Raw genomic sequence first — 27,346 nt, 5'->3', positions numbered from 1 at the left:
GATTTTTTTTTCACACAATATTACGTAAATGTTTATATTGTCCTGAAATATTTGGTAATAAATGATTCAAACTATTTAAATGAAAGACTGACAATATTTCTTGTCGAATTGGCTTATTTTCAAACAAATATTTGTTATATCAGAATATATCTGTATTTTTTTTTTTTTAATTCAGCAAATTTGCTCACCTTTACATTGCTACAGCTTCCAGGTAAGATTTGAAAATAAAAATGTTTACTTACTGTTGTTAATGCTAGTGATTGCTAATGTTAAGTTAATGCAAGGCTAGTGCTAAGCTAATTTTAGGCTAGTGATTGGTTAATGTTAATGCTAAGCTAATGTTAGGCTAGTGATAGGTTAATGCTAAGCTAATGTTAGGCTAGTGATAGGCTAATACTGGGTTAATGCGAAGCTAGTGCTAGGCTAATACTGGGTTAATGCAAAGCTAGTGCTAGGCTAACACTGGGTTAATGCGAAGCTAGTGCTAGGCTAAAACTGGGTTAATGCAAAGCTAGTGCTAGGCTAATACTGGGTTAATGCTAAGCTAGCTCCAGGCCAAAGCTAGCAGCCACAGGAGGGGGTAAATGTAAGTGATTTGTGGATAGAGTGCTGGCTCCTGATTGGGGGGCTGATGTCAGGTTCTCCCTTTTTTTTTCCCACCAACCAAATAGTGGTAGTTTCAGCTATGCATCCTCTCTTGCATTTTCTTCAGGAAATGCAAATAAATATTAAATTTTTTTAATGTAATGTCAGCGCTTCACTCCTAACGGTTTGAAGACACTAAAACTCTTCACTCTAACGTCTTATGTCCTTTTTATTATTTAAAATGTAAGTACAACAGTAAAACACTTCCTGGTCTTTGGTCGTGCATAGCATTGCTATTGTATTTACAAAAATATCTCCCATTAAAGGCAAACGATTCAGTCCAAGTCCCCCATTACAACATCACAACATGTTTGACACAACATCTGAAATGTAATGCAAAACATCCAGCAAAGGGACATTTATTATCACACTTGAACACATGCACACACTGTACAGTACATCCACTGTCATTGTTGATTTTTTTTTTTCACTACAGTGTGCAAATGTGTATTTTCCCAGGTTGACAACAGGTCAGGTCTGCTAAGGAGCGACGGGCTTGGCCAGATTGGACCGGACTCGTGCTTGGTCCACAACGTCCAACATGTTCTTGCCGTCCATAGCCAGTGTGTGTGCAGCTGCCAACATCTGTTTCTTACACTCCTCCTTCAAAGAGGTGATGGCGTTTTGTTGGGCCAGACGCATTTTGCTGACCAGCTCCGACATGTCGTTGTTCAGCAGCTTCTGGGTGCCTTTGATCTGTGCCAGTGGAAGAAAAAACCATGACTTTATAGCTTTTCTTTACTTTAAGGGCAGTAAACTGATGGCTGAGTGCCATTGAGCGACTTTAGCCTTAAGCTCCTTCATTTATGCAGATTGGCTCAGTTACTAAAGGAATGATAAAGACTTTTCAGGGAGATATTTAGTTAAAGCTGCTCAAGACGATAATTTATCAGATAAATACATAGTGTAGGTGTAGATCAATTCATTGATTGACATATCTGGAACACTTTTTGGATGCTCTGTTTGTTGAATTTTTTTGTGTGGTTTTCTGTGGATTGTTTGCTTGGGGTGTTTGCGTGGGCACTATGAATTACATTGTGTATATGAGAGGTGCTCTATAAATAAAATTTGATCGATTGATTGATAGTCCTGAAGAGATACAAATGTTTTTACTTCAGTTTTATTGTGATTTCTTGCATTTCCATTCATTTAAGGGACTGCACTTCCCACAATGCAATGTGCAAGACTTTTTTGAAAATCTCAACAAAGACTGTTAATAGTGGAGATCAAAACAAACTTTTTAGCGGCAATTTCAACCTTTTACATATTCATTTCTGACCGAATGATCTTGGATTTATTGATCAATAAGGCCTACACAATGTCTTCATCTGATAAAAAAATTCGTCTTTAGGTTTTTAGTATCTGTAATAGTCAAAGTTGTGTTTCCTAAAGGCCCAGTGTTATCCAAACTTAGCTAATCCTTTTTTTAAACTTATATAAATAGTTTTTTATCTGATTTTATTGTTGGCCAAATTAGATTCTTCAGCCAAACGATGGGAAAATACCGTACCTCAGTCCTTATGGACTCATGTAACGTTGGCAGTATGTCGTCCACACTGCAGATCAGGTCTCGTAACGCCATCCCAACAGACTGCCAATAAAGACCAGTGAGTTAATAAATCAGGTTCGTAACTCAGGAAGTCTGCTTTTGCATTTTCAACTGGCCAATAAAGCCATTGGTATAAGTACCTTGACAATAGTGATGTATAGTTCTGGCTCCAGCTCAGTGATGTCATTTTTAAGTTGGACAACGACTTTGACCAAACTCATGACGCACTGATATACTTTGTCATCGGAGCGGTCCAGTTCAGCTGTGGGTGCGGGCTGAGGGGAAAACAGCAATAACAATCACAAGTTATGTACTTTTAAATAACCTGAAACTAAAATAACTCACCTGAGCTCCGATCCGTGGGGGCTTCTCTGGAGGAGCTTTGGTCAAGAGAAGATGAACATAATCGAAGACGGAGAAAATATAAGATGCTTAAACCAACAGAATGAATGAATGTTTTTGGGCACTCACCACTATCACTGTCGGCTTCAGAAGACTGAAAAAACAGAGACAGTAACCAGTTTAATGGCTGATTAATCAAACCAGTCCCTGCCTAGTTCACATGATCAGGATTAGTTTAAAATATACACATGGAAACACGCCACCAAGCTAGCAAATACATCCTTTGCAAGTTGGTTTATAAGACACAGAGGAAAGCTACAATGACTTCATGTAAAGGATTTTCAATATGACTGACAAACCCTGGATCCAAAATAAAAATGAAGAATTAGCATGAAGAAAAAAATGTTTTATATCCCAAGAAAGAGTCATCTTTAGAAAATAAATTAAAAACAAGATCAGATTTCTGACGTTCCCACATGCAGTTATGGGCTAGTGAAAATTGTCTTTAAAAAAGTATATTTTCTGATTTCAAGAGACTGTCACCCAAGAACCAATGCATATATCTGACTAGTCATTCGTGATTTGAACAGTCTGTGCACATAGCTCAAAGCTGATCAAATTACAGGAACTTGTGGCGTATGCGAAGTGTTTACTGAAGGCCCAAATATGTTTGAGCCCCAAACCCCGACAAACTTTTTTCCAATTTTGAGGGGCTGGCATATCCACCAGATAGGATGTATAGCAGATCTTTTATCGTTTGTATTCTGAGAGAGTAAGTGGAGCTGTATTACTATACCAAATTTCAGTTTCCTATGTGGTGTACGTTCTGAGCTATTGGAAACTGAAAATGGAAGAAAAATAAGGAAGCACAAAAATCGACACATACCCCCCTCACTAAACTGTCTATATCTTAAAAAGTATTCATCCAATAAAACAAAACATGTACAGTGTGCAATTGAACGACTGAGGAACAATTTCAGATTTTTTTTAGACCGAATTGCACTTACCACAAGGCTGACAGGGTTCTCTGGTCCCATGGGGTCCTGCAAAAGAACAGGCAGGTTCATTTTATAGAGTATAGACATGGAGCCTCTCTTTGGAACAGTTATCGTGGGAACATTAAATTTTAGACTAGTGGGGCGTCGAGGGACAACAACTGCACGGTTAGGGTTAAACGGTGTTGGGTTCCATACTGCCTCCAGGGCTGCACTGAATTCACGACCAGGGGGACACAGAGACACAGAGAGGGGGTGGACAAAAGTTAGCGATGCTCTGTTTCCCACCAGGAGTCTCTCTTCCTTCTCCAGCCACTTTTCATCCTCCATCATCTGCTCTTTCTGCCGACGGAGAGTGTCTTGCATGTGGTGTCGCTCTCTCTGCCAAAGGCGCTGGGCGTCCTCCCTGCTGTTGGGTTCCAGACGGGAAAACTCACTCTCCTGTGACAGCGACACAAGTAATCACTCTCAAGTTGGGTAATTTTTTAATTTGGTACATTGGCCACAATTACATGATGTTTTTGCAATTCAGAATTCATTATTTGGAATGAAAGTATTCTTAAAGATCCGGGGGTTGGTAAGGGTTCTGATTGGACGGAGCAAACGATTGGATTGTAGTTTTGAAGCAGCAGCTCGACAATAACATACTGTTCCACTTTAGTCTAACCTTGCCTGCAAGATGGATTCTCCTGGTGTTCACAATCCACCTTGTGGAGCCTTGTTGTCATTGTAGCAGCGTCTCTGCGGCGCATGCCGATGACAATCATCGTTTGTTACCGTGTCATTGGCTAAAACAAATCATGGTGGACAGGCGCTTCGCCCAATTAGCTTCAAGCATTCTGTCCATGTCCCTCCCTGGTTTTGAAAGGATTCGCCAGACACAGACCCAGATCGATGTGGAGAACTCGACTTAGAGGGAGGGCTACACATCACTCTGGCTCTTGCCAGGTTAACTTTCGTCAGCTGAAGAATAAAAGGGAGATAGAGTAGCGGAGAAAGGAGTAGAAGTCGGTACTTTGGCCAATCAAAGCTAGAAGTTAATGCAACAGCGGTTCTTCCTCCACTATACAGAATTTTGAGTGGAAGGAGAACTTTTGGATTACCCTTCCAACATTTGTAAAGCTCTGTGGTCTAATGCAGGGCTTCATGTTCCCCCGATGAAGCCGGTTTCGTTTGCCAATCTGAATGTCTGCATGTTTATGCTTCCGTCCATCCACTCTTTTCATTATATCCATGTCTTCCAAGACTCTTATTAAATAAATAGTCTCGGCTCGAGTCCAACACTTGCTTCGGGCAGCCATATTGATTATGTCGTCACCAGCACATCATTGCGACAGGATGAGCAATGCGCAGAACGACCAGAATTAATTTAAAGCAGAATGAACGTTTACAAGATCGAGGAATTATTCCATTCGGAATTAAAATCAGAATAAACCAGCCACTTAATTCAGATTTAGAGCATTAAAGCTCTCATGAAAACGTTGCCAATGTCTGCGTGAATGAATTGCATGCCTATTTATTCGTTTATCTACAGTATCTAACTATAATGGGGTTTCAAATCAGATTAAAGGGGTGAACACCCTTTACCATATCTCTAAGTGTCAAATCATTATATTTTATATTATGATTGAGAATAATGATTGTGGTTTCAGAATAAAGCATTGCAAAAACATTACATAATGCCGAGTTCTTACCCCCACGCTGCGTGGTCGAGGAGACCTGACTGGTAGCGTTAGCGTCTTCATGGAGTCAATGGGTGACTGGTATTCACAGGGACTGGCAAGGTCAGGTGAACTGGCACAGAGGGCCTCATTTAGCTGCAAATAAAAACACATTTTAAATGAAAAGGAAAAGCGAATTCAGCTTTTATTAGGATACTTTTGCGGTTTGGTACCTGGATGTGTAGACCAATACTTAATGTGTTCCCAAACCGCCCTGGTTTCATCCTTGAAGGCTTCAAACAAGTAAAGCATATCAATGAACTTAGTGCTTGTTCATTTAAAATTTAGCACGTTTTGTCGAGTATGGGTTACCTTGGGAGGAGGCTCATTAAAGTTAAACTTGGGCTCAAAATATTTGGTGGAACGCACTCTGTCTCGCTCTCGCTCCATTTCCTGCTCCTTTTCCATCTTGTTAACATCACTTCAAGATGTAAAAAACATTTATTTTATCACCATTTAATAGTGTTCATTGTGTTCCATCTGATTATATTTAAATACTAGCTCAACGAAAAGGAAATATGCAAACATGCTTTGATTATCTTCAAAAGCTCTTGCTAATCCAGTTTTTCCATCTACAGTTGTTCCCTGCAAACATTTTAAAGCAACAACCTGATTTTGACCACTAGTTCAGTGAAGGAGGGTCTTTCTCTGTGGTCGTAGGACCAGCAGCGGGTCATGAGTGAGTAAAGAGCAGGGGGGCAGTTGTCTGGTTTGGGCAGTCGGATGCCTTGCTCCAGTTGGTTGATCACGTCTCTGTTTTCCAGCCAAAAAAAAGGTTGCTGCCCACGGCTCATGATCTCCCACACGCACACGGCTATAAAATAAAAAGAAGAAAACAAACCTTTAATATTGTGATGATGACAAATGGATTAAATGAGAAGAGTATGTGTCAAACTCAAGGCATCGGGGGCCAAATCCGACCCTTTGGAGCATCCAATTCGGGCCAAACTTATTGCTTGGATATTGTCGGTTTATGTATATGTACAAGTGCAAATTAGGGCACATAACGTTGAAATTATTTGTTTTCCTGCATAAAATCTGTGGCCCTCTTGAGATCAAACTGCTCTGTATTTGGCAACAGTTAGTTCCAACCAAGTACTATGATTGGACAACAGACCTTCCAAGAGCGCTGATATATAGTTACTTCTTACGGATCATATCACACAGCTGATCTAAATACCGTTAACTACTGTTACATCTTGGGCTACACACCGCAGTACACTGTCACTACATTCACACTGCAGATCTTATTGCTGTTATTTATGCACAACAGCACAACCTCCCGTGTGATATTGCCTAAAGTCTGAGAAAAGCAGAAATAAATTTGTGTTATGAGTTTGTCACACCACAGAAACATGCGTCATTGACCACTGAGCCAAATTTGAAAAATGAAAAAAATCACTAAGTATAAAAAATTAGGGGAAAAAAAAACACTTCTCTTTGCTCTGAGACGCTGGGGGCGTGTCAGTTAGAGGCGCTGGAACGACGCCCACGTGCGGGAAAGACGGCGCCTCCGTGTACTGTGTCTATGGGAGAGAGCAGTGTGGCAGCTTCAATAGTGCTTCTCCCATTGGTTTTCCAAGAGTGCTCAGATTAGGGTGAAACAAGGTGTCAGCGGAAAGGTACGGGAAAGGTTCCAGGTAGAGTCAGACCTGTGCGCGCTAGAGGCGAAACACTGTGCCCGCTAGATGCGTTTTATTACCCCGAGTCCGAATATGTGGTGTGTTTTCAGCTAGGGGCCGCGGAAGTTTGGTGTGCTTCAGCAGCAGGGTCGGCTTTATGCTCCGTTACGTAACGCAGCTATAATTTCTGACCCACCCATTAAATCCTGAACACAGAAATTTCAAACACTATTTGAGAAACCGAGCTCCACAATTACATTCTAAATGGTTGCATGGCTTTTTACATGTTTTAAGGGATACATTTATGACCTATTTAATGTGTTTAAAAGAAAATGGCTAAATTTGCTTTACACTGCCTTTAAATGTATTTACTCACGTCAGTAGGAGAAAGAATCACTTCAAAATAATTGTAAAGTACAGTCCAACACTAGTTTAGGGCAGTGGTTGGAAACACAGTAGAAAACCAGCTTCTACTGTTTAAGTCGAGACTTTTAAACTGAAAAGACTTTGAAATAATGACATGAAATAAAGCATTTACTAACCCCTTAAAATAATCAAAAAACTGTAAAATACTGTGTAAACTATTGCTCCATGAGCCAGTATTTTTATATAGACAGCTGTGGAATAGAGAGAATAACCAGTCTGTAATGGGGATGTACTAACACCTGCTGAGTCATTAATAACAGACAAGAGCCCTGTTTGCTTTGTTCAAAACACCTTTAACTTTTATAAATTAATAATTAAATTTAAAATTGGACATTGTTATAGTAAATTTATCAAAAAGGAGTTTTGTAGTTTTTGCTTTATATATATCTAGTTACGGTTAAAACAAAAACTTCTAGACACTCAAGTTCAACGGTTCCTTCAATGTTAACTAAAGCTGTAGCGGCTTTGGATTAAAGATTAACCAGTTAAACACACACAGGTGCACTTGACCCTCAACATGCCATTGTGTCGTTGCAGGTTAATAAAGCACAATCTCACCAAACATCCACACGTCACTGGCTGAGGTGAAGCGTCTGAAGTTGATAGATTCAGGGGCCATCCACTTGATAGGAAGCCTGGTAACTGAGGCTGTAACGAGAACCAGCAGAGTTATAGTATTTAATATCAAAACGTCTGAAACACCTCCTCATGAAAGCGTAAATTTTTTTTCGCGATATTTGAGCGCTTTTTTCGAAATTCAGGTGTTTCCAGTACCAGTTTTTATTGCGCTATTTAGATTTTGCGCATTTCCAAGGTGTAATGGAAACGCAGCTATTGACAAGAAAATAGGCAAAATGAAGTCCAAAACACCTAAAAAAAACACCAAAAAAACCCACACAAAAGGATTACAAAGACAAAAAATCCTTTGCTCTTTCCTGTTTTAATGCTCAATTTGGTTTTTATTCTAAATGCTAACATGAATGCTGATAATGTGGCCCTCAGATCACACAATCACATTTTTGTGGGCCCCGGGCTGATATTAGTTGCCCATCTCTGGTCTAGCTTGTATTGCATCAGAGTAAACAGGAAATGGCTGCAGTGCTCTGGACAAGTACGTAGGTGTATATGGATGGATGGATGGAGCTTTTTTACCTTTGTAGTACTCTTCTTCCTCAATATATCTGGAAAGACCAAAGTCTCCAAGCTTCACACAGTCTGGACTGGCAACCAGCACATTTCGAACTGCAATATCTCTAAAATAAAGATGAAAACAAAAAAAGGTCAAAATTACGTAAAGAACCGTATAACAAAGAGCAAAAACCTGTTTAGTGGAATCTCTAATTTGATCATAAATGTGTGTACTCCTCTGGTTCTCCGGGATAGGCTTCAATGTTTGGCTAAGATAAAAGTCACTTCTGACCTGTGCACCATGTTGACCCCTTCGAGGAAAACGAGGGCTTTGCAGATCTGTACACTGAACAGCACCAGAGTGGTGTTTGTCAGCGTGTGCTGGTTCTGAGTCAGGTAATTCCCAAGCTGCAGGACAATCATGCATGAGTCAACTCAAACATACGCACGACACACCAAAATGTCTTTGAAACGGTCTGGAAAATACACCAAACCTCTCCATATTGATAAAGCTCCATGACGATCCACACTGGATTCTCCTCAATGATTCCAATCAGTCTGACGATGTGGGGGTGATTGAGATTCTTCATAATGACTGAAAAACATAAACAAACAGAGACTGTCTCAATCTCTCACTCTCAATGTTTTAAACACATTTGAAAAAAAGTGGCATTTTTAGCCTATACCTGCTTCACTCATAAATTTCTCCATCACATCAGGTGAACAATCTTTACAGGTCTTTACGGCCACATTTACTCTATCGCCATCCTGGCAACACAAGTACAAATAAATAGATGAAAGAAATGAATAAACAGCGAGCAGATTCAATCAGAAGTAACTTACTAGTTGTTTGTACACGCCATCGTAAACTTCCCCGAAAAACCCTTCACCGAGAATTTTTCCAAGAATGATGTCGCTTCGATCAATCCCGTACTTCACCGCTGAAGAAAAAGAAGGAGAATTTGAAGAAAAAGAAGAAGAGGAATTTGAAGAAAAAGAAGGAGGGGAATTTGAAGAATTTGGAGAAGAATTTGAAGAATTTGTAGAAGAAGAATTTGAAGAAGAAGAATTTGAAGAAGAATTTGAAGAAGAATAATTTGAAGAAGAAGAAGAAGAAGAAGAAGAAGAAGAAGAAGAAGAAGAAGAAGAAGAAGAAGAAGAAGAAGAAGAAGAAGAAGAAGAAGAAGAAGAAGAAGAAGAAGAAGAAGAAGAAGAAGAGTTCATAGTTCAGTACTTGAATAAAAAATGACTGGTAAATGTAAAAATATTGAAATTTCTCCCTTACTTGATTATAAGTAAAAAAGTACATGCTACTAAATGTACTAAAGTAAAAAAGTGAAAAGTGTAACAAATGAGCAAATTCGATATATTTCATCTTTTTTTAAGAACATGTAGAATACTGGTACATGGAAACAAGTTAAATCTGTTACATTTGAACACCTGGGGAATTTAGCACTCATGATAAATACATTTTGTAAATAAATTGTGTCAAGCTTCTCTTCCAGCTTTGTGGTTTTTGGTTTGCATAAGGAGTAAAAGTAAAAAAAAAAAAAGAAAAACTACTCAAGTACAGTAACAAAGTATTTGTTCTTTATTACTTGCCACCTCAAAGTACAGCAACTTGGACTTTCAACAAACCTGATCTCGGCCTCTCATCGGGAATCTCACAGTAGATGTCTGAGCCTGAATCAAAAATACAAAGATCCATTAATGATGTTTTTGTGATTTGGAACAATGGAAATTCAGGCAATAATTACCCATACTGAGCCGGACTGAGCCAGTGTCTCTGTTGCTGCAACAAAGGACAAAAAGAAGAGAAAGTCAATATAATAGGAACATAAACTTATTGATTAATGGGAACATCGTGATTGGATAAAAGAAAAACTCACCTGGTGGGAATCTCAGGCAGGGCACTCCGTGTGCTGGCATCTAAATGAACAATTATAGGAGAGTCAAGCATATACAGTGTTTACTGTGCATCCAACAATTGTGCCAAATGGTTAAAAATGTGATGAACAGTGATAAATCTAAGGGACAATGCATGTTAAATAAGCAGATATTCGGAGGTTACTTGATTGCCATTCTGATCTCAGCCACACAAAACAACACACAAACAAAAAAACTACTTATGCAGTCATTTTTTTTTTTGCCACCATTCGAGTTCTGTTCCCCAAGCCCCTCAAACAAGAAAAAAGAAACAGTCCCAGCCATGTTGTTATGTTTCTTTTTACAGTATATTATCATTTTGCATTTGACACATTACATCGACTAAATTTGCGCATGCTAAAATAAACAGCAACTTTTACTTTTGACCAGAATTAGTAATTTCTCATAAAAATATGTCAGTGATGATTCTAAATGTTAAATCCAAATCTAAATGTTAAATATTAAGTGTAAATCTTCACATGTTTGTTAAAAGTGGTTTTGTTGATAAATGCTAAATTTGTGATATTTACTTTTTTTTTGTAAAAATATGTCAATGATAAATCTAAATGTTAAATCTAAATCTAAATGTTACATCTAAATCTAAATGTTACATTTAAATCTAAATGTTAAATATTAAATATACATCTTCATATACATTTTTTTAATTTTAAATATAAAATTTAAATCTTCACTTGTTTGTTAAAAGTGGTTTGGTTGCTAAATGCTAAATTTGTGATATTTACTTTACTTGTAAAAAACATAATGTCAATGATAAATCTAAATGTTAAATCTAAATCTTATATCTAAAGCTAAATGTAAAATATTAAATATACCTCTTCACATACTTTTTTTAAAAGTGGTTTTATTGCTAAATGGTAAATTTGTGACATTTCCTTTTCTTATAAAAAATATAATGTCAATGATCAATCTAAATATTAAATCTAAATCTAAATGTTAATCAGTAAATATAAATCTTCACATACGTTTTTTAAACATGGTTTGTTGCTAATTGGTACAAAAAGTTACTGCTTATTTTAGCATGCACAACTTTACAATAGGCGCCATGTTCATCCGCTTACCGCTATGTTCATCTTTTCCGTCTCTATTCTTTTATTTAATAAAGTTTCACCTAATTTATTGAGATGTGTCAACGAGGAGGTGAAATCTGATTAAGTTCCCAGTGACTGTTTTTTTTTTTTTTTTTTTACTGTTTTAGCCTTTAGTTGGCTGCAGTCACCAAGTGGTCGTACACACCTTTGTTTGCGCGGTAGATAACGGAGTCGTCTGTGTCATTTTCCAAGCGGCAGTAGCCGTCGATGAGATCCATCATGTTCTCCGCCATCGGTACCGAGGCCACATTGATGGAGAGACACTGACATATTTAGCACAAAAGGAGAGATAAAGTGCAAGAACACATTTTTTCCTTTTTAGGTCACATGACTCGGAGGCACTGAGTGAACCCCTTACCTGCCTGGCGCCCTCTACCGTGAGGTTTAGGAGGGCTCTGCCGTCACCTTGAGATAAGCATTCAATTTTCTTGACCTGTTTGAAGTCGGCTAGAAACACAGCCTGTTTCACAAGTTGGACAGATGTAGTAAGTATACATGTGACCGTATATATTCATATTTTATTCAACTGATAGATACAATAGTAAACACTAATTGATTGGCAGAATAAAAATGAATAATTATGACCAAAAACTGCTCATCATTACAGTACTAGTACTTGATGATACAACTTTAAAGCAGAACTAAGTAACTTGCGCTTAGCATTGCCCCTAAAGGTCCCTTTTGGTTATATCACTGTCATAAAAACAGTATGAGGAAGATAGATAGATAGATAGATAGATAGATAGATAGATAGATAGATAGATAGATAGATAGATAGATAGATAGATAGATAGATAGATAGATAGATATTTGTGTGTGTGCTGCCTGACGGAGCGCTAGGTTGTGAGCGTGTGTGCGTTCCTGTTGCGCGACGACAGTGTGTTTGTATTCGGCTGCCGTAAAGCAGTGCAACTTGCCACCGAGTCGGAGGGAGGAAAGAAGCAAGTGCGGTTTTCTGGCCAGAGACAGCAGGGGTAGATGAAAGACCCCCCCCTCAATCACCCCATAAACACTTGTATTACCCTCACAGGGACAACAAGATTAATTTGTTAAGGTGAAAAAGTCACTTAGTTCTGCTTTAAGCTCTAAAAAGTTATGCTTAACTGTATGAGTCATTTACAAGTCAATGCTACCGACTTTCAGGGTTCTAAATTGTGTTTTTAACCCTTTAACTCAGTGGTTCTCAAACTTTTTTCAAACGGAAAATGTTCAGGGCCACAAAATGGGTAAAAAAAAAAAAACAGACTATTCTTCTTCAAAACTCATAAAAATAACATAAAATGTGCGATCACAATTTAAAACAGTAACAATAATAGATTTTTTTTTGATAACACTTAACATGAAGTGAATACATAGCACTGGCATTATACTGTGATTAAATGTCATTCGTTACCCTTACCCTAACACTTACCCTAACGCCTCTAGATCCCTTCACCAAACCCAAAAAATGCCAACATAGCTCCAAAGGTGTCATAATTTAGCAAACAAAACTTAATGACATCCTTCTTGACACTTATTCATGCTAATCACAGCGTAATGTTAGCCTTATGTATAAAATTTCAAGTAAAGTGTTACCAGTTTTTTGAATGTAAAAAAAACCATGTATTTTTGTTATCCAAAATAAGTTACTTAATGTTCTCTCTCGAAAAATGCCATCGTCCTCTCCACGCTTACCGCTGAATCCTTCTGTGTGCGTTGGCGAATGCCCCGCCCCCCGACGACCAGCTCCACTGAAATACTCCAGCCTTGCTGTTGATTAACACGTTCGTTAGTGCGTAATAACTCGTCAAAAGCGTTGGGAGTTGTTGAGGCAATGAAGTATAGAAGAAAATGTGCCGACTCACCACTAACTCACACGGGAAGACCTCCTCATCGTAGTTGACGAAATCCCTGAGGGTCTCGAAAAACTTGAGCATGCAGTCGTCTTCTTTGAGCGTGGCGTACTGCTGGAACGTTTGCTGGATCAACTTTCGTAGCTGCTTTGACTGCATCCAAACAACAATGGTTTAAAAAAAAAAAATAATAATATTTTAGAAATTGTCGACAGCTCAAATATACTGGTATAGGACGTTTACCTTCATGCTGTTTATCAGCTGCTCAGGAAAGAATAGATCCAGGCCTACTTCTTTTCTGAAACAGTGCATAAACTTAATTATTGCTAAGGATACATTTATTCATATAATCAGGTGTGTCAAACTCATTTTAGTTCAGGGGCCAAATACAGAGTAGATCATCGCAGGTGGGCCGCAGATTTTAGGTGGAAAAATGAGAAATTGAATCATTATTGTGCTCTGGTTTGGACTTCTATGTATAAATAAATGATAAAATATGTACGGCACTGATAATTTCACAACAATAAGTGATCTTCACTTTCAATTTACTTGATTTTGTGCCAATTTGTATTAAAATTAGGGAAATTTAGTGGAATAATTTGAAAAAAATGGTTAGGGTTAGGGTTCTTTAAACAATTTGACATTAAAAATGACTTCCATCATGTGATATAAGAATGGGGATAATGTGAGCCCTGCTAATATTGTGGAGTTTCATTGAATTTGCGTGTTAAATTTGAGATAACAACTGAATTAGTTGGTAATTTACACAAGGATTCATGATTTCTCTGACTTTCTACTGCGGGCCAAAGTGGATGCTCTCAAGGGACAGAGTTTGACACGTGTGATATATTGCTTCACAGCCCAGACAGAAACCATAGTCCTTCACAGAACAGACATAAGTAGTAAATCAAACCTGCAATTTTAAGAAAGCGGAAGTTTGAGAGACTCACTCTAACAGCTCAAAGTTGGACTTCTTTTCTAGACCTTTTGCATTCATATCTTTATAAAACCGCCTGTAAAAACAGAGAGAGAGCAATAAATAAATGTTATCTTAACGTAACGTAATACAGCTGCTGTAGGAATGCAGTGACTCACCTGATCTCCAAACAACCGAGCTGCATCGCCAGCCCATCACTGACCTTACTTGCATGATATTGCATGTAATCACTACGCACCTGCAAAGACCAAAATATGCATCAACAGAGAAAAAAAATGGAGCACAATACAAACTACACCACACAATTAAATACTTAGAATCTATATATTCTAACAGACATTTATTTAAAATAAAATAAGCAAGAAAAAGAGCAAAAAAAAACACTAATAATAATAATAATAATAATAATTCCGGCAAGTTCATGTCTTCTTTTTTGAAATAATATTTCAATAGGTTTCATTTATTCAGACATTTTTTTTTCAAGGAAAATTACTTTAAAATTTACTTAACCATCTGGCCCCATGAAAGTCATCAGTATAGATGCCTCTGAGGAAGACTGACAGTTGGCAGGAGATTAAAATAAATTTCCTAAAAATTTGTCTGAATAAATTAGAACTTAACATCTGATAATAATAATAATAATAATAATAATAATAATAATAATAATAATAATAATAATAATAATAATAATAATAATAATTCCAGCAAGTTCATTTTGTGTCATTTATTCAGACAACCTTTTTCAAAAAATTTACTTAACCATCGGTCCCCCAGAAAGAACTCATAAGGACACATGAAAGCCATCAGTATAGATACCTCCGAGGAAGACTGACAGTTTGCAGTCAAAACATGTCAATTTCATTTTATGAAAAAAGTTGTCTGAAAAAATTAACACTTAACGTAATAATAATAATAATAATAATAATAATAATAATAATAATAATAATAATAATAATACCTGTTGGTAAAAATACAGAAATGTTGATCTGTCATCTTTAAATTTTTCCAAAAAATTGACAGGAACGTATCGAATGCGAAGATCATACCTGCACAAATACATGATACATGTGTTTAAAATCAGTTGTTTTAGTGAAAAAGAAAGAGTAAAAAGAGAGTAGAAAAGCCAAGTCACATTAAAGCTTTCACCTCCACTCGGCCTCTGCATGGTTGTTCTCGTAGCGTTGCTCCACCTCTCCAATGGTCAGATCTGGATGTAGCCAGTGAAGCTCCTCTGACTTTAAATGCTGCAGCAGGAGCCCGTAGCACCCCACATGTTGAATGTTTGGTCCCAAACGGCCACTGACCAGAATTGAACGAATTATGGCCTGAAGGGAAGGAATGTTTATGTGTTAATGTTGGGAGGAAGTTGCACTGCAAGTTTTATCCTATAATGTAGTGTAACCCCCTTTCTCCAACTTTTTAATCCAAGTCCCCCCTTTTGTCCAACTGGAAAATTTTGCTCAGAATTCTGTGAAAAAACAACTATAGAGCATAATAATAGATTATTTTAGTATTTAGTGCCTCCTGAATAGATTTATTTCTATAGTTTTTATCATTTCCTGTCATCTCCCTCCTTTTTTGTTGCAGTTTTTGTGTGTTCTTTGTATTATTTAAATTATTCTCTCTCAGTGTGTGTTTTTGGTGTCAATTTGTTGTTTTTTATGTCATTTTGTATGTTTCTCTGTTATTTTTGTGTATTTTATATAGTGATCTTGTGTAATTTTCTCTAATTTTGTGTGTCTTTGTTGTCGTTTTGTGCGTTAGTGGTAACAATAAGTATTTTTCTTTCTTAGTGTGTATGTTTTTGGTGTCATTTTGTGTATTTTGTTGTTGTTTGTCTGTTCTTTTTATTATTCAGTAAATTTTTCTTTTTTTTTTTTTTTTTGTTGTTTTGCCAGTTGCTGGTAATATTATATATATAAAACCCCATATTTGTATTGCTTTCATTTGTCAATTTTCCACTCTTTCCCTCTCTAAAGTACCCCCCTGTAGTACCATTGAGTATCCCTAGAGGTACACGTACCCTCATTTGAAAAACACCGATGTATTGAATAATATGGACAGGAAAGAGATGTTTTAAGGATGTACCACTTTTCTTTAAGTAACCATGAATTACACAATGAATGTTGTAATAGACACTTAATAACCAGTTATCACAGTGTGGAATGGTTTAAATTCAGGATATCTTAATGTTTTCACTTTCTTTCCAAGTATTATGCACTTATGTTGTTTTTTAAAATATCAGTGAAAGTCATAACACCTCATCTTTATCTCTTGAGGCCTAAACCTTATAATCGCTTTCATATTTCTCCTTTTTTTTTTTTTTTTCAGATTAATCTCTCACCCTTATTTGCCAGGAGCTGTCACATTTCACCAGCTTGAAGTTCTTGCCCAGGTTGTTGTTGGTGCAGAAACAAACTTTGAGGATTTTGGTCGGACTCCCCTCTGTGAAGTTTGCTTCGTGACTGGAATCTGGGGAACTCGGAGGTCTAGGACTGGGAACCTTCCAGCCCAGGGTGTCTCCGGACATCACCTCGTACATGGTCACGGTTGGGTGGGTACCATCGTTATTAAATCATCCTTAAAATTAAAAAAAATAAATAATAATAAATCATTATCTGCATTTTAAGTATGGATTATACTCAACACTACACCGACTTGCTTTATTGATCTGGTATTTGTGCAACAAGCGTGAGCTACATTATTCACATGCTATAATTCACATCATTTGATTCAGGCATCAACTTAATATATTCCTTCCAACCTGGATACAAGCAAGGGCCTGTTTGTTTCACACTACCAATGTGCCACTTCTTCTACACAACAGCAGCTAAAATACATATTTATTGCTCTTCAAAACACAAATGTAAGGAGCATAAAACACTTGTTCTACAGGGGACAGTGTGATGAAAAGCAACGCCTATCAAGGAGTCATTGACTCGATCTTTCCTTGACAAGTACAGTTTAAAAACCGTACAAGGAATTTAACTTGGTGGTTGGTGCAAAAAACAAACAAACAAACCAGAGACAATAATAATAATACTAATAATAATAAATATAAAGGATAAATATATACATATATACAAGTGATGCAGGTAATATTGTTTTAGTATAATAGTCAGGACTTTAAAATAACACCCGCCAATTACGGGTAAAAATGAACTTTGGCAGGTAACATTGTAGCATTACTAGCCATTTTGGCTGGTGAACAATGAAACAAATCCCACTGCGTTTGTTTGAATCGGCGGGCTGCAGAAACGATGCGACCAGTCATTGTTGCCAGATTGGTGTGTTTTCCGTGAAGAAATTTGAGCGGTTTTGTGTGTGTGTGTGTTTAGACTTTAAAACGTAGTGTGTATCTGGCAACACTGCTGGTTGTACTAATCCTACATTTCCATGAACACTATGTCGTGACGTGTCATACAACAATTAGCTACGTTCTTACGTTAGCGTAGATTGTTGTGGTTTGGTATTAGAAGACAAAGAAAACGGCCCAAAACAAATAATAGGATGATGTGTATCGGGTGCTGAAAAACCCGAATTGCAAAAAAAAAAAAAGCTGCTGCCGACACAGCGGAAAATGAAGATGAAAGAGGATTTGAAAAGAAGAAGAAATTGAGGAGTTTTATTACTAAATGGATGTCGGGTCATGAGTTGCTGGTGTTCAACCAATTGTTCACCTTTAAAATGTGCACTATACAGTTTGTGGGGAGTGGGATTTGTTTACATTTGAAGAGCATGCATGTTAGTAAAACCTTTTTTTCTCTACAGTATATGTAATTTTTAGTACTGATTACTTCTATTCTTTCTAAGTTCAAACAGTGTTCCAGGGATTCAATTTTCATCTGAGTTAAGTTTGTTTATTAAAGCTGAGTTTCTGAGAAACCTATGTTTATGTATCATTCTTCTGATGGTCTACTGCTGGTGGTCATTTATATACATTAATGTATATGAGTCCCTCCTTCGTCCTATAGACCCCTATACAAATGGAAACGATCGCAGAGTGCACCCAGCCAATAGGCATAGACTTCCTGTTTTGAGACTGTCAATCAAAGTGAATACGGAGCTGTGCAAGGAAACAAAGCCGCGCATCACAACAGCAAACAGGTAAATATGATATAATATAATATATGATATATCAATGTGACCCGATGCGACCTTGTTGTGTTCCGCGATGCGCATGCAGAAAAGTAGAGGCGTGGCTTCTGGTAGATTGGCAGAGGCAGTGGGAGGAAGTGAGGCTGTTTAGGGCAGGACATCGAGACTTTTTCTCAGAAACTCCAGATAGCAGCTTTGAGTTATGAGAATATACTTTATAAAAGGTTCCCTTCTCTGACACAACCAAAGTTCCATATTGCACCTTTTAGGCATTGTTACAACATTGTTTTTAAATCAAATGTTTATATTTTTTTTTACCATTTTGATGTATTTCTGCAATCAACTAAAATAAAAACCATTAAAAGAAATATTAAAGCTTAAATTTATTCTTAAATGTAATTTATTTTGGCTGGAAGAAAATTTGGCTGGTGGAAAATCTGGCTGGCTGGTAACTTTAAGAATCTACTAAGTTAATTTAAAGCCCTGATAATAGTGTTCGACTCATCACGTCCTATGTTGATTGTTAGACTGGTGACATCAGGTTAGCTACATCAGGTAATAAAAGGCTCAAAGGATCAAAGTCCACTTCCTGTTGGAGTGCGTGGTTGTGTCAGCGACCAAAACATGTGTTACGATATGACTTCAAACGCAGAGCACGAGTCACTGATCCCTGCACTACTGTTGGAAACCACCTTCATCACAGTTACAAAATCAATACCAGGACCTGTAATGAAGGGCATCCTATCCCACAACAAGAAGTTTAATCTTCTACAACTGTAATTACATAGCAAACCATGCTGGAGCTACACACCCTTCAGACAGCAACAACAAGGCTCATCAATGTAGGGTCAACTTCATTAAATGTGCTGTGAGTTTTTTTTTCTTGAGAGGATTAAGTCAAATAAATAAATACATACAGTATTTGTAGCATGAGCGAGAAAATGTAACAAAGTGAGTGAGGAGTTGTTTGAAGGAAAACAGTCACATTTTCAAAGACGACGCAGCCTTTACTATTTGTAGGATCAACTATAACTTTGAAGCTTCACATCACATTCCCTAAAAAAAGTTTTTAAGTGGAAACTTTTGCCCTTTTAACTAAGTCCAATACAATGATTTCAAATGAAAGAGGTGTAAGAGTGTAAAGAATGTAAAAGCACCTGAAAGGATTTTTATGACCAGTAAATGAAACAGCAGTACTTTTCAGTTTGGTATGTTTAAAGACTTCCTTTTTAGCCAAACTGATTGTTATGAAGATAAAATAACATTTTCCCCACCGGTTCTTGTGAACTCTCTAATTGGTGGTAAATGTGACTGTCATCTTTGATATATGAGATATTGACAGTAATCTGTCAGTTTCTGTTTGGTTTTAATTGTGTTTAGTCCTGTTTTTTGGTTTTTCTGAGTCTGTTTATTCTGTTTTTCATCTATTTGGGTTTTTTTTTTTTTTTTTTTTAAGCAGGGACAAGAAAACAAAAACCAAAAAAAAAAAATCTTTGTGTACAAGCAAGCTCCAACAGAGAAAAACAATCAGAGATGTTCAAAATAATATATAAGAAAAAATGTGTCTGTTCCCTGTATATAATGCGAATTGGCGAACGTAGCAGTCAGAATCGCCGATGCAGACACACGTAAAAAATGCAAAAATTGGCCGGCCGATGTATTCGTTTATCACTACTGTCTATGATAAGTGCTGTAAACGTACAGCTGTAAAATAAGTGATCAGCCCCCTCAGTGCTGCACACACTATTCATACTATTCATATTCTCCAGTCATCACATCACTGGTGCGATGAAGTGATGAAGCCACCAAAAAGCACAACTAATCAAGGGTGATTTAAGCGACTATAGTCGCTGAAGTGGTGTTCTGTGTGAACACACCTTCATAACAGTTTTGTATTCCACAAATACCTGCTTATTTCACCCATTAGGGTGAAAATATCACTCTCTTCAGGGTGGTTGCCATGGTAGTTCATTTTATCTTTGCTCAATTGATAATGGCTTTTTATCACGCTTGTGCACGTAACTAACCCAAGGTTTACATACTCAGGGTTGATTGACCCACTTCATACCAGCTGTAATGGAATCGGACACCCAGAGTTTCCCATCACGGGGAATGTTGACCCAGAGTTTGTTGAACCTCCTTTCTGGAATACCCCTCGTCATGTCTCTTTGAGCTGGCAGTTTTGCTTGTTATTCATTCGTTGTGTGTTATTCTTTTGTTTCTGCAGCCGAGTTCACTTCTTGTGTCATTTTTGCTCTGCTTTGATTGTGCATATAGATTTAAAAACTTATACAAGAAACAGTATTACCGGTAACTGGTAAAGCAGATAAAAGGGGCCAGAATACAAGAAGAGTTCAGGATGCTTGCAAAAGGTGTGAACTATAAGAGCTGCTAACTGTGATAACATCCCTTAAGCTAGCACATTAAAAGCATGACGTAAACAAGGTGACAACCTCAAATAGAAACCCACTGCTGTCGATTCATTACATGAAAACATTTAGAAAGCAAGATAAAAACATAGCAAGATTTCTGCCAGTCACACACCTCACAACACTGTAGCACTTATGCTGCATTCGATAAACATAAAAGTAAAAGTTGAAGAGAAAGTGACTGTTTACATCTAACGGTGGGCGCCGCCATTTTGCTAAAATGTCATTCAGACCAACTCGGGGTGCTTGGATCCTAACCGAGTTCCAGAGTCGGGGTCCCGAGCTCAAGGGCCGTTTTATTGCACTTTTACGATTCTTTCTGTTGGATTTTTCCAAGTGCAATCGAATGCAGCATTACTCTGTCCTGAAGTGTTTCCTCATAGCTTATGTTCCTCGCTGTGTGTTAGCACTGAGATGTTTGGATTTCTCACATGGCTTTACACCACTGTGACTGTGAGCTGTGTTTTGTTAGCTTGAGGCTATGAATTCCCCAACAGGCTTGTGTGTGCGTGTGTGTGTGTGTGTGTGTGTGTGTGTGTGTGTGTGTGTGTGTGTGTGTGTGTGAAGCGAAAGGAAACGACAGAGAGAGCAAGCGCGTATAGCATGGGCAGTAGGATATGTCGCACCATTACTGGGGTGTAGGCGGGCTGACAGATGGGTTTGAGTCAACAGTGAGACATTTAAGATTACCCTCCTAAAAAAAACAACAACTATAGGAGGAGGATGAATGAATTCCTATGGCGTTGTGGTGTAAAGTTAGGGTTAAGCCTGTAGCTTACACACATTACTTGTTACAAAATACTCACATAACACTGTGCTAATAATATTGTGCTTGAGTTTTATCTCTAGGAGGGAGAAAGAGGAATGTGGAGTTGTCAGCGTGAGACTTATTGCACAAATGAAGGGTTTCTGTTGCAACGCAATCCTATGCAAGACGAAAACAGACGTAAAAAGGACAGAAAGTGGAGACTGGATTTATTGGTATATGTTGAGAATAAGATCTATAGGGCTTGCTTTCTGTATGGAGTTTATAAGTTTTACCCGAGAGATAAAAATTCTTAGAAATTGAAACAAAGGTTTTTCTCAATCAGTTGGTATCGTAACTTTGGGTGGGACATTGAGTTATATGAGCTAATCGGAAGCAATAGAAGCTAGACGTGAGGTTTGCTTGATCTCCCGTTGTAGGAGGATAATACCAGTTATTAATGAGTATGCTGCTCAGCTTTGATTTATAATCCAACAGCAGGAAATTTTTTTATTGGTTAACCACACACAACAACAACAGACAATCCTTGTACAGATATATGAAAGTAGGAAGGGACGTCCCTGAGCCAGTTCTTACAATATCAGGTTAAAATGAAATCATAACCTATATCTATATGTTTATTTTCTGTATTTTACCAATTATTTACCTCTAGTTTTAGATAGTCCATGAGGCCATGTATGCAGATGATTCCACGATTTATCTTACTGCCACTTCAATAGGAGAATTAAATACTATTTTACAGATGGAACTAGGGCTGAACGATTTTAGAAAATAATCTATTTGCGATTTTTTTTCCCTCAATATTGCGATTGCGATTTAATTTGCGATTATTTTTTCAAGGGCCTCTTGTCATGTATTTTTCAATGAACACCAGCAATAAATCAATCTGTTTCAAAATAAACAATTTCAGATTTATTTAAACTTTAAATAAATGTAAAATGTACATTTTAAAGCGCAGATTACAATAATAAAGCAAACAAATCAGTGGCTTTATCTCTTCAACATATCTATCTTCACGTTTCACGAAACATGTAAACATGTGGACTGCACTTCTTAAACAGTCTCTGAACTTAACAGGACAGGACAAGAAAAAAAAATTAAATAAATAAATAAATAAATAATAAAAAGTTGCAGCCTTTGCGATTAGAACATTTTAATATCGCGATAATATCGCAAATACAATTAATCATTCAGAATTAAAGTTAGTGGTTGATTGGATTACAAGTAATAAGTTGATTCTTAATGTAGATAAAACAAAGTCCATTATATTTGGTTATATTGTGCAAGTACTCACACTTAAAAAGATGAGAGGCCAGTAATGTTCATCATAGGTAAACCTCAACTATGAGAGACAAAATGAGAAAATAAAAATCCAGAAAATCACATTGTAGGATTTATAATTAATTAATTGGTAAATCCCTCGGTAAAATAAGTATTTGAGGTATACCTATGATGAAAATTAAGTGGGAGAACTTGCACTAAATACTTTTTTGCCTCACTGTATCAGTTAAAATCGGAACCAGTTCTGAAATGAAATGTAAACAACATAAATATTGAGCAGATTTGTGAGACCTACTGTAACTGTTGGGTGTAACCTTGGAACAACATCTTTCATGGTGAAAACATATTGATAATGTTGTTGGCTCCCTGGCCTCCGCTCTTTCTGCTGGCCTGGCTGCATCTGCGGGCCCAGGGCAGTTCCTGGGCTTGCAGTAGCGTTTTTTTTTTTTTTTTTTTTTTTGCACATATGCTATTCTTCTATTCTTCCCCACCTTTTCTATTTCCTGTCTTGAGTCTCTCCTCCCTGCTCCCTTTCCCCTCCCCCTCCACTTAGGTGTAACACTGCTCTCCCTTTTTATATCCTCCCTATAATAAAAGATTTCTTACCCTTCCTTAGGGAGGGCTGGTGATGAAAAAAAATAAAAAAAAAACAAAAAAAAACAAAGATAATGTTGTTGGTTTGAGTTGTGAGACGTGTGTCAAAAGCTTTACTTCTAGACGTTATTAAACAAGTTCTAAATGCCTTGGTTCTGTCCCAGCTTCATTTTTGCTCTGTCGGTCCAATGTTTTAATAAAAGATCTAAAAAGTGAATAAATGATCTCAGTGTGCCCTACAACTTGCATATATTTAACCAATGTAACAGACTTGGTTTGCTAACTGTGAAAGGAAATATTCACTTTTGTTTTGTTCAAATCTTGCACAATTGGAACTTCGTGTATTTTCCACATAGGCATCCGTGTAAAATAAAAGGTTCATGAAAATATACAATTATTTTTTAAATAAAATAACACCAATGGATTCAATAAAAAAAATATCAGGCTATATTTATTAACTGTAAAACATTGTGTCTGTTTTTGCGTTACTTTTAATCTGGTTGGTCGGCCATGATGTGATGCATTTGATTGGTGTCTGGTCATTTACATTTTTGTAGTTTCACAATGTCCGTTGATCATTTTAAAACAAAAATATATATAATTTACTCAGTGAAATTTGGGTGTAGAAATGTAACAAATTAGTTTACGTATTTTGAAACAAAGTAAAATGACTGATTTAAAAATATACTCAAAAAAGTACAACTACCTATGAAAGCAACTGTTACAGTAACGTGAGTACTTGCATTAAAAACAATGGTGAACCAGCAGCAACTATTATTATGAATACTCGCACCATGTTTTTTCTCCATGTTCCAGTTTCTTTTTCCCAGTAAGTAACAAAAGCAACACTTGGCACTCACTCACTGTGTTCCTACCCGTCTCAAACCGTCATGCTGGCACTTGAGTTGTTATGGTAACAACAAATGTTCCCAAGAGGTTTTGTTTTAAGACCAAAAATGTCCTTCTTTCAACACATTGGCCACGACACAAGTGAGCGTGACAATGAACAGGGATATCCATTAGCCAGCCTTACGCGTCTATTCATTATGGATTATATATTTCCTCAGTTCAATAGGAAAACGTGCAGTTTGTAGCTGGTCACATGACACAGGGTGAATGAATGACAACTAGTGATTCAGGGATGACAGATTGGAATGGAACAACAGCTGCTGATGGACAACTTTAAATATAACGTCAACACGAGTTTGCTAAAGGAAGCCTATCAAACACTATCAAACGGTGTCGTTGCAGTTAAGCATGACATCAAAGTTTATGTTCTGACGTTTCCTTTTGATATAGGGTTTCTTTCAGGTCACACAAAGTCCATTTGGTGTTATTTTGTGGCTTCCTGCTGTGTATTTGTAGCTAACGTTGCTTCCTGTAAGAGACTAATAGATTAGACTGACTGATTAATCTACGTCTATTAGTTAGAGTGACGTCCAACGATATAGCTCACACTTGTATGTATGTATGTATGACAATGTGCCGCTTTACTATAAAGTGTTCTTTACGTCTCATTATAAACATGTATTCAAATTAATTGTTTAATGTGTTTTACCCCAGAATTTATTCAATAAAATCATGCGACAGTAGCTATATTAAGTATTAGTTGTTGACCAAATAAGCAAGATCATCCAATGACCAGCCTTGAAAAAACATTTATGCTCACAATGATTCATTATAAGGTTACGGTTTCTGTCACACATATTTAAAATGGCAGTTGCAGCACTAGATTAAAAAAAATGGGTCTTCCTTAGGCTGACTGTACGCTGTCATTATCTGTCATTAGCATGAATAAGGTGTCATGAAGTCTGACGTACGGAGCATTGTCCCCGTGGGCCGTCAACTAGGGGTGGGAACCTCTGGGTACCTCACGATACGATACAAGATACAAAGCTCACAATAATGATTATCTCACGATGTGACGATACTACGATTATTGATATATTAGTCAGAAATCAATCTACGATAATCTATGACATAACAAGAAAAAAAAGATTAAGTGAAAAAATACAATTTTTATTTCATATCTCTGAAAGACAATAAATCGAAAAAGTGTCCTATGAACAGTGACACTATTTTAGCGCAACATTTCTGTAAATAAGTGTCAACATACCAATGTAAACCAATAAATATCTCCAATAGTGCTTTATGTAAACAAAACATAGGGTCTTTCTTACCAGTGACACCGTTATAGTGCAATATTCCAGTAAATAATATATTGGTGAGAATGAATAATGGTTTCTGTACGCGCTTTGAGTCTCCTTAAAAAAAAATCCAAGCCATTATTATTATTATTATTAAAGGGGAGCTTTAATAACCAAAATGTGGAAGTAGTGAAGAAGGGGAAAATTGTAGCCAAAAAAAGAGGAAAAATGTAGGGAAAAAAAAGGAAACAAGAAGTATTTATTGGGCAAAAGGTAGCTTATTTGGATGAAAAGTAGGCAACAAACGTGAAGAAAGGACAAAAATTGGATAAAAGTGTCAAAAAGAACTTGCAAAAATGGATAAACAATATGAAAAAGGCGGGCGTCAAGTCATAACAATGGGAGCGTATTGTCGGCCTTGATGTATAAAACTTCAAGTAAAGTGTTACCAAAAAAAGTCATTTGTAAGTCAGATGTCAGTTTATTCTTCAGTTATTTTTGTATTTTATCATTTACGCAGAAGTTCTGCAAGTAAATCTGTTATGACTTGTATTTATAATTGTGTTGAAATCCATTTCCTCCAGATGTGTCATGATGACGTGACACGGCTGAAAACCTTACCCCTGAGTTTATTCCTAATAATCATATACACAAGTTGTTCAAATGGTTTCATTCCATGTTTTTTCTTGTTCTCCTGTATATTATGATTATCTAAGTGCAGTAAAGCATTGTGAGGCCCCTTTCTCCCAGGCTGGGGTGGGGTGGGGGGTGTTTGTCAGTACAGAGAGGTATTCAGACAGGCCTGGCCTGTGCAGAGGGTCTGCACAGTGCAACGTCATGACCCCAGGCAGAGGAATGTGGCAGGCTGCTTCTTCACCTGCACAGACATGCTGTGATAAGCTGTCTCTGCTGAACGAAGTGCAGCTTCACTTCCAACACAGCCTTTCAATACCTGACTTTATAAATTCACTTATACATGTCTTACAGTGTGTGTTGCCTTGTGACAGAGGAAATGCAGTAGATTAAAAGAAAAATATCCTACAATAAAATGTTTATAACACATTGAATGTTCAATCGTTACTTTTAACGGAAAAAGAAAAGCATTTTTCTGACCATGAACACTGGTTTTTGGTGACCCTGAGCTTAAATCTATATCAAAATAGCTTGAAACCATGGTTGTAATAAAAGAATCTGTGTGATATGTAATAAAAGCCTACCTGTTTCTGACAGATCCCCTCCAGGAACAGCAGATTAAGTGAAAATAGAGTCCCAGCAGGGACAGCAGGCCTGACAGACCTCTCACACACAGTAGAGCAGAAGGTTGGAGGAGGTGGAGCCACTCCCTCACCTCTGCTGCAGTCCTCCTCCAAGGTGGGATCTCTTCCTTATTCCAGGAAATTACAGCTTTATTCTGACTCTGGGGCTTCACCCTCACTGATAGGTCAATGTTTTTATCACTAGTTTCATTTTCTTTTAGGTTCATTTAGGAGTGAACACAGTTACATCCTGCCATTGAACCAGTACCAAGGAAACACATGTATAAATACAAATAAGCAGTTTTGTTTTTTTCATTAAAATTATAATTAAATATGATCTTTTCACCCTTCACTGACAATAAGTGTATAGTTAAGATTTCATTAAAACCTCAAATCTATACATACATATATATACACACATATACACACACATATATACACACACATACACATGCACGCACGCGCACACACACACACACACACACGCACACACACACACACACACACACACACACACACACACACACACACACACACACACAC

At 37.2% G+C, this 27,346-nt stretch overlaps 1 protein-coding gene across 2 annotated transcripts; it reads right to left on the bottom strand.

Moving 5' to 3' along the window:
• Positions 1-722: 722 nt before the first annotated feature.
• Positions 723-26,915, bottom strand: ptk2bb (protein tyrosine kinase 2 beta, b). 2 transcript variants are annotated; one of them, XM_028439328.1, is made up of 31 exons: positions 26,765-26,915; positions 16,577-16,812; positions 15,379-15,557; positions 15,191-15,278; positions 14,391-14,470; positions 14,246-14,308; positions 13,539-13,593; positions 13,308-13,448; positions 13,138-13,212; positions 11,822-11,923; positions 11,609-11,726; positions 10,318-10,357; positions 10,186-10,220; positions 10,067-10,111; positions 9,272-9,369; positions 9,115-9,196; positions 8,923-9,023; positions 8,721-8,836; positions 8,453-8,553; positions 7,859-7,948; positions 5,862-6,066; positions 5,565-5,673; positions 5,426-5,485; positions 5,226-5,348; positions 3,820-3,972; positions 3,544-3,579; positions 2,666-2,690; positions 2,540-2,574; positions 2,335-2,469; positions 2,156-2,236; positions 797-1,341 (listed from the first exon to the last, which is right to left on the bottom strand). In XM_028439328.1, the coding sequence occupies exons 2-31, from the start codon at positions 16,772-16,774 to the stop codon at positions 1,126-1,128; spliced, it is 2,985 nt and encodes a 994-aa protein (XP_028295129.1). In that variant the 5' UTR covers positions 16,775-16,812; positions 26,765-26,915; the 3' UTR covers positions 797-1,125. The 2 variants fall into 2 exon arrangements, with proteins under 2 accessions (XP_028295128.1, XP_028295129.1); XM_028439327.1 differs by having other exon boundaries at positions 723-1,341; positions 3,544-3,972.
• Positions 26,916-27,346: the final 431 nt, after the last annotated feature.

The sequence above is a fragment of the Gouania willdenowi genome, chromosome 24 (assembly GCF_900634775.1).
Source record: "Gouania willdenowi chromosome 24, fGouWil2.1, whole genome shotgun sequence".
In the NCBI taxonomy this organism is placed as follows: Eukaryota; Metazoa; Chordata; class Actinopteri; order Blenniiformes; family Gobiesocidae; genus Gouania; species Gouania willdenowi.
The sequence above is the reverse complement of the archived record's forward strand: the minus strand, read 5'-3'. Positions and strand labels throughout refer to the sequence as shown.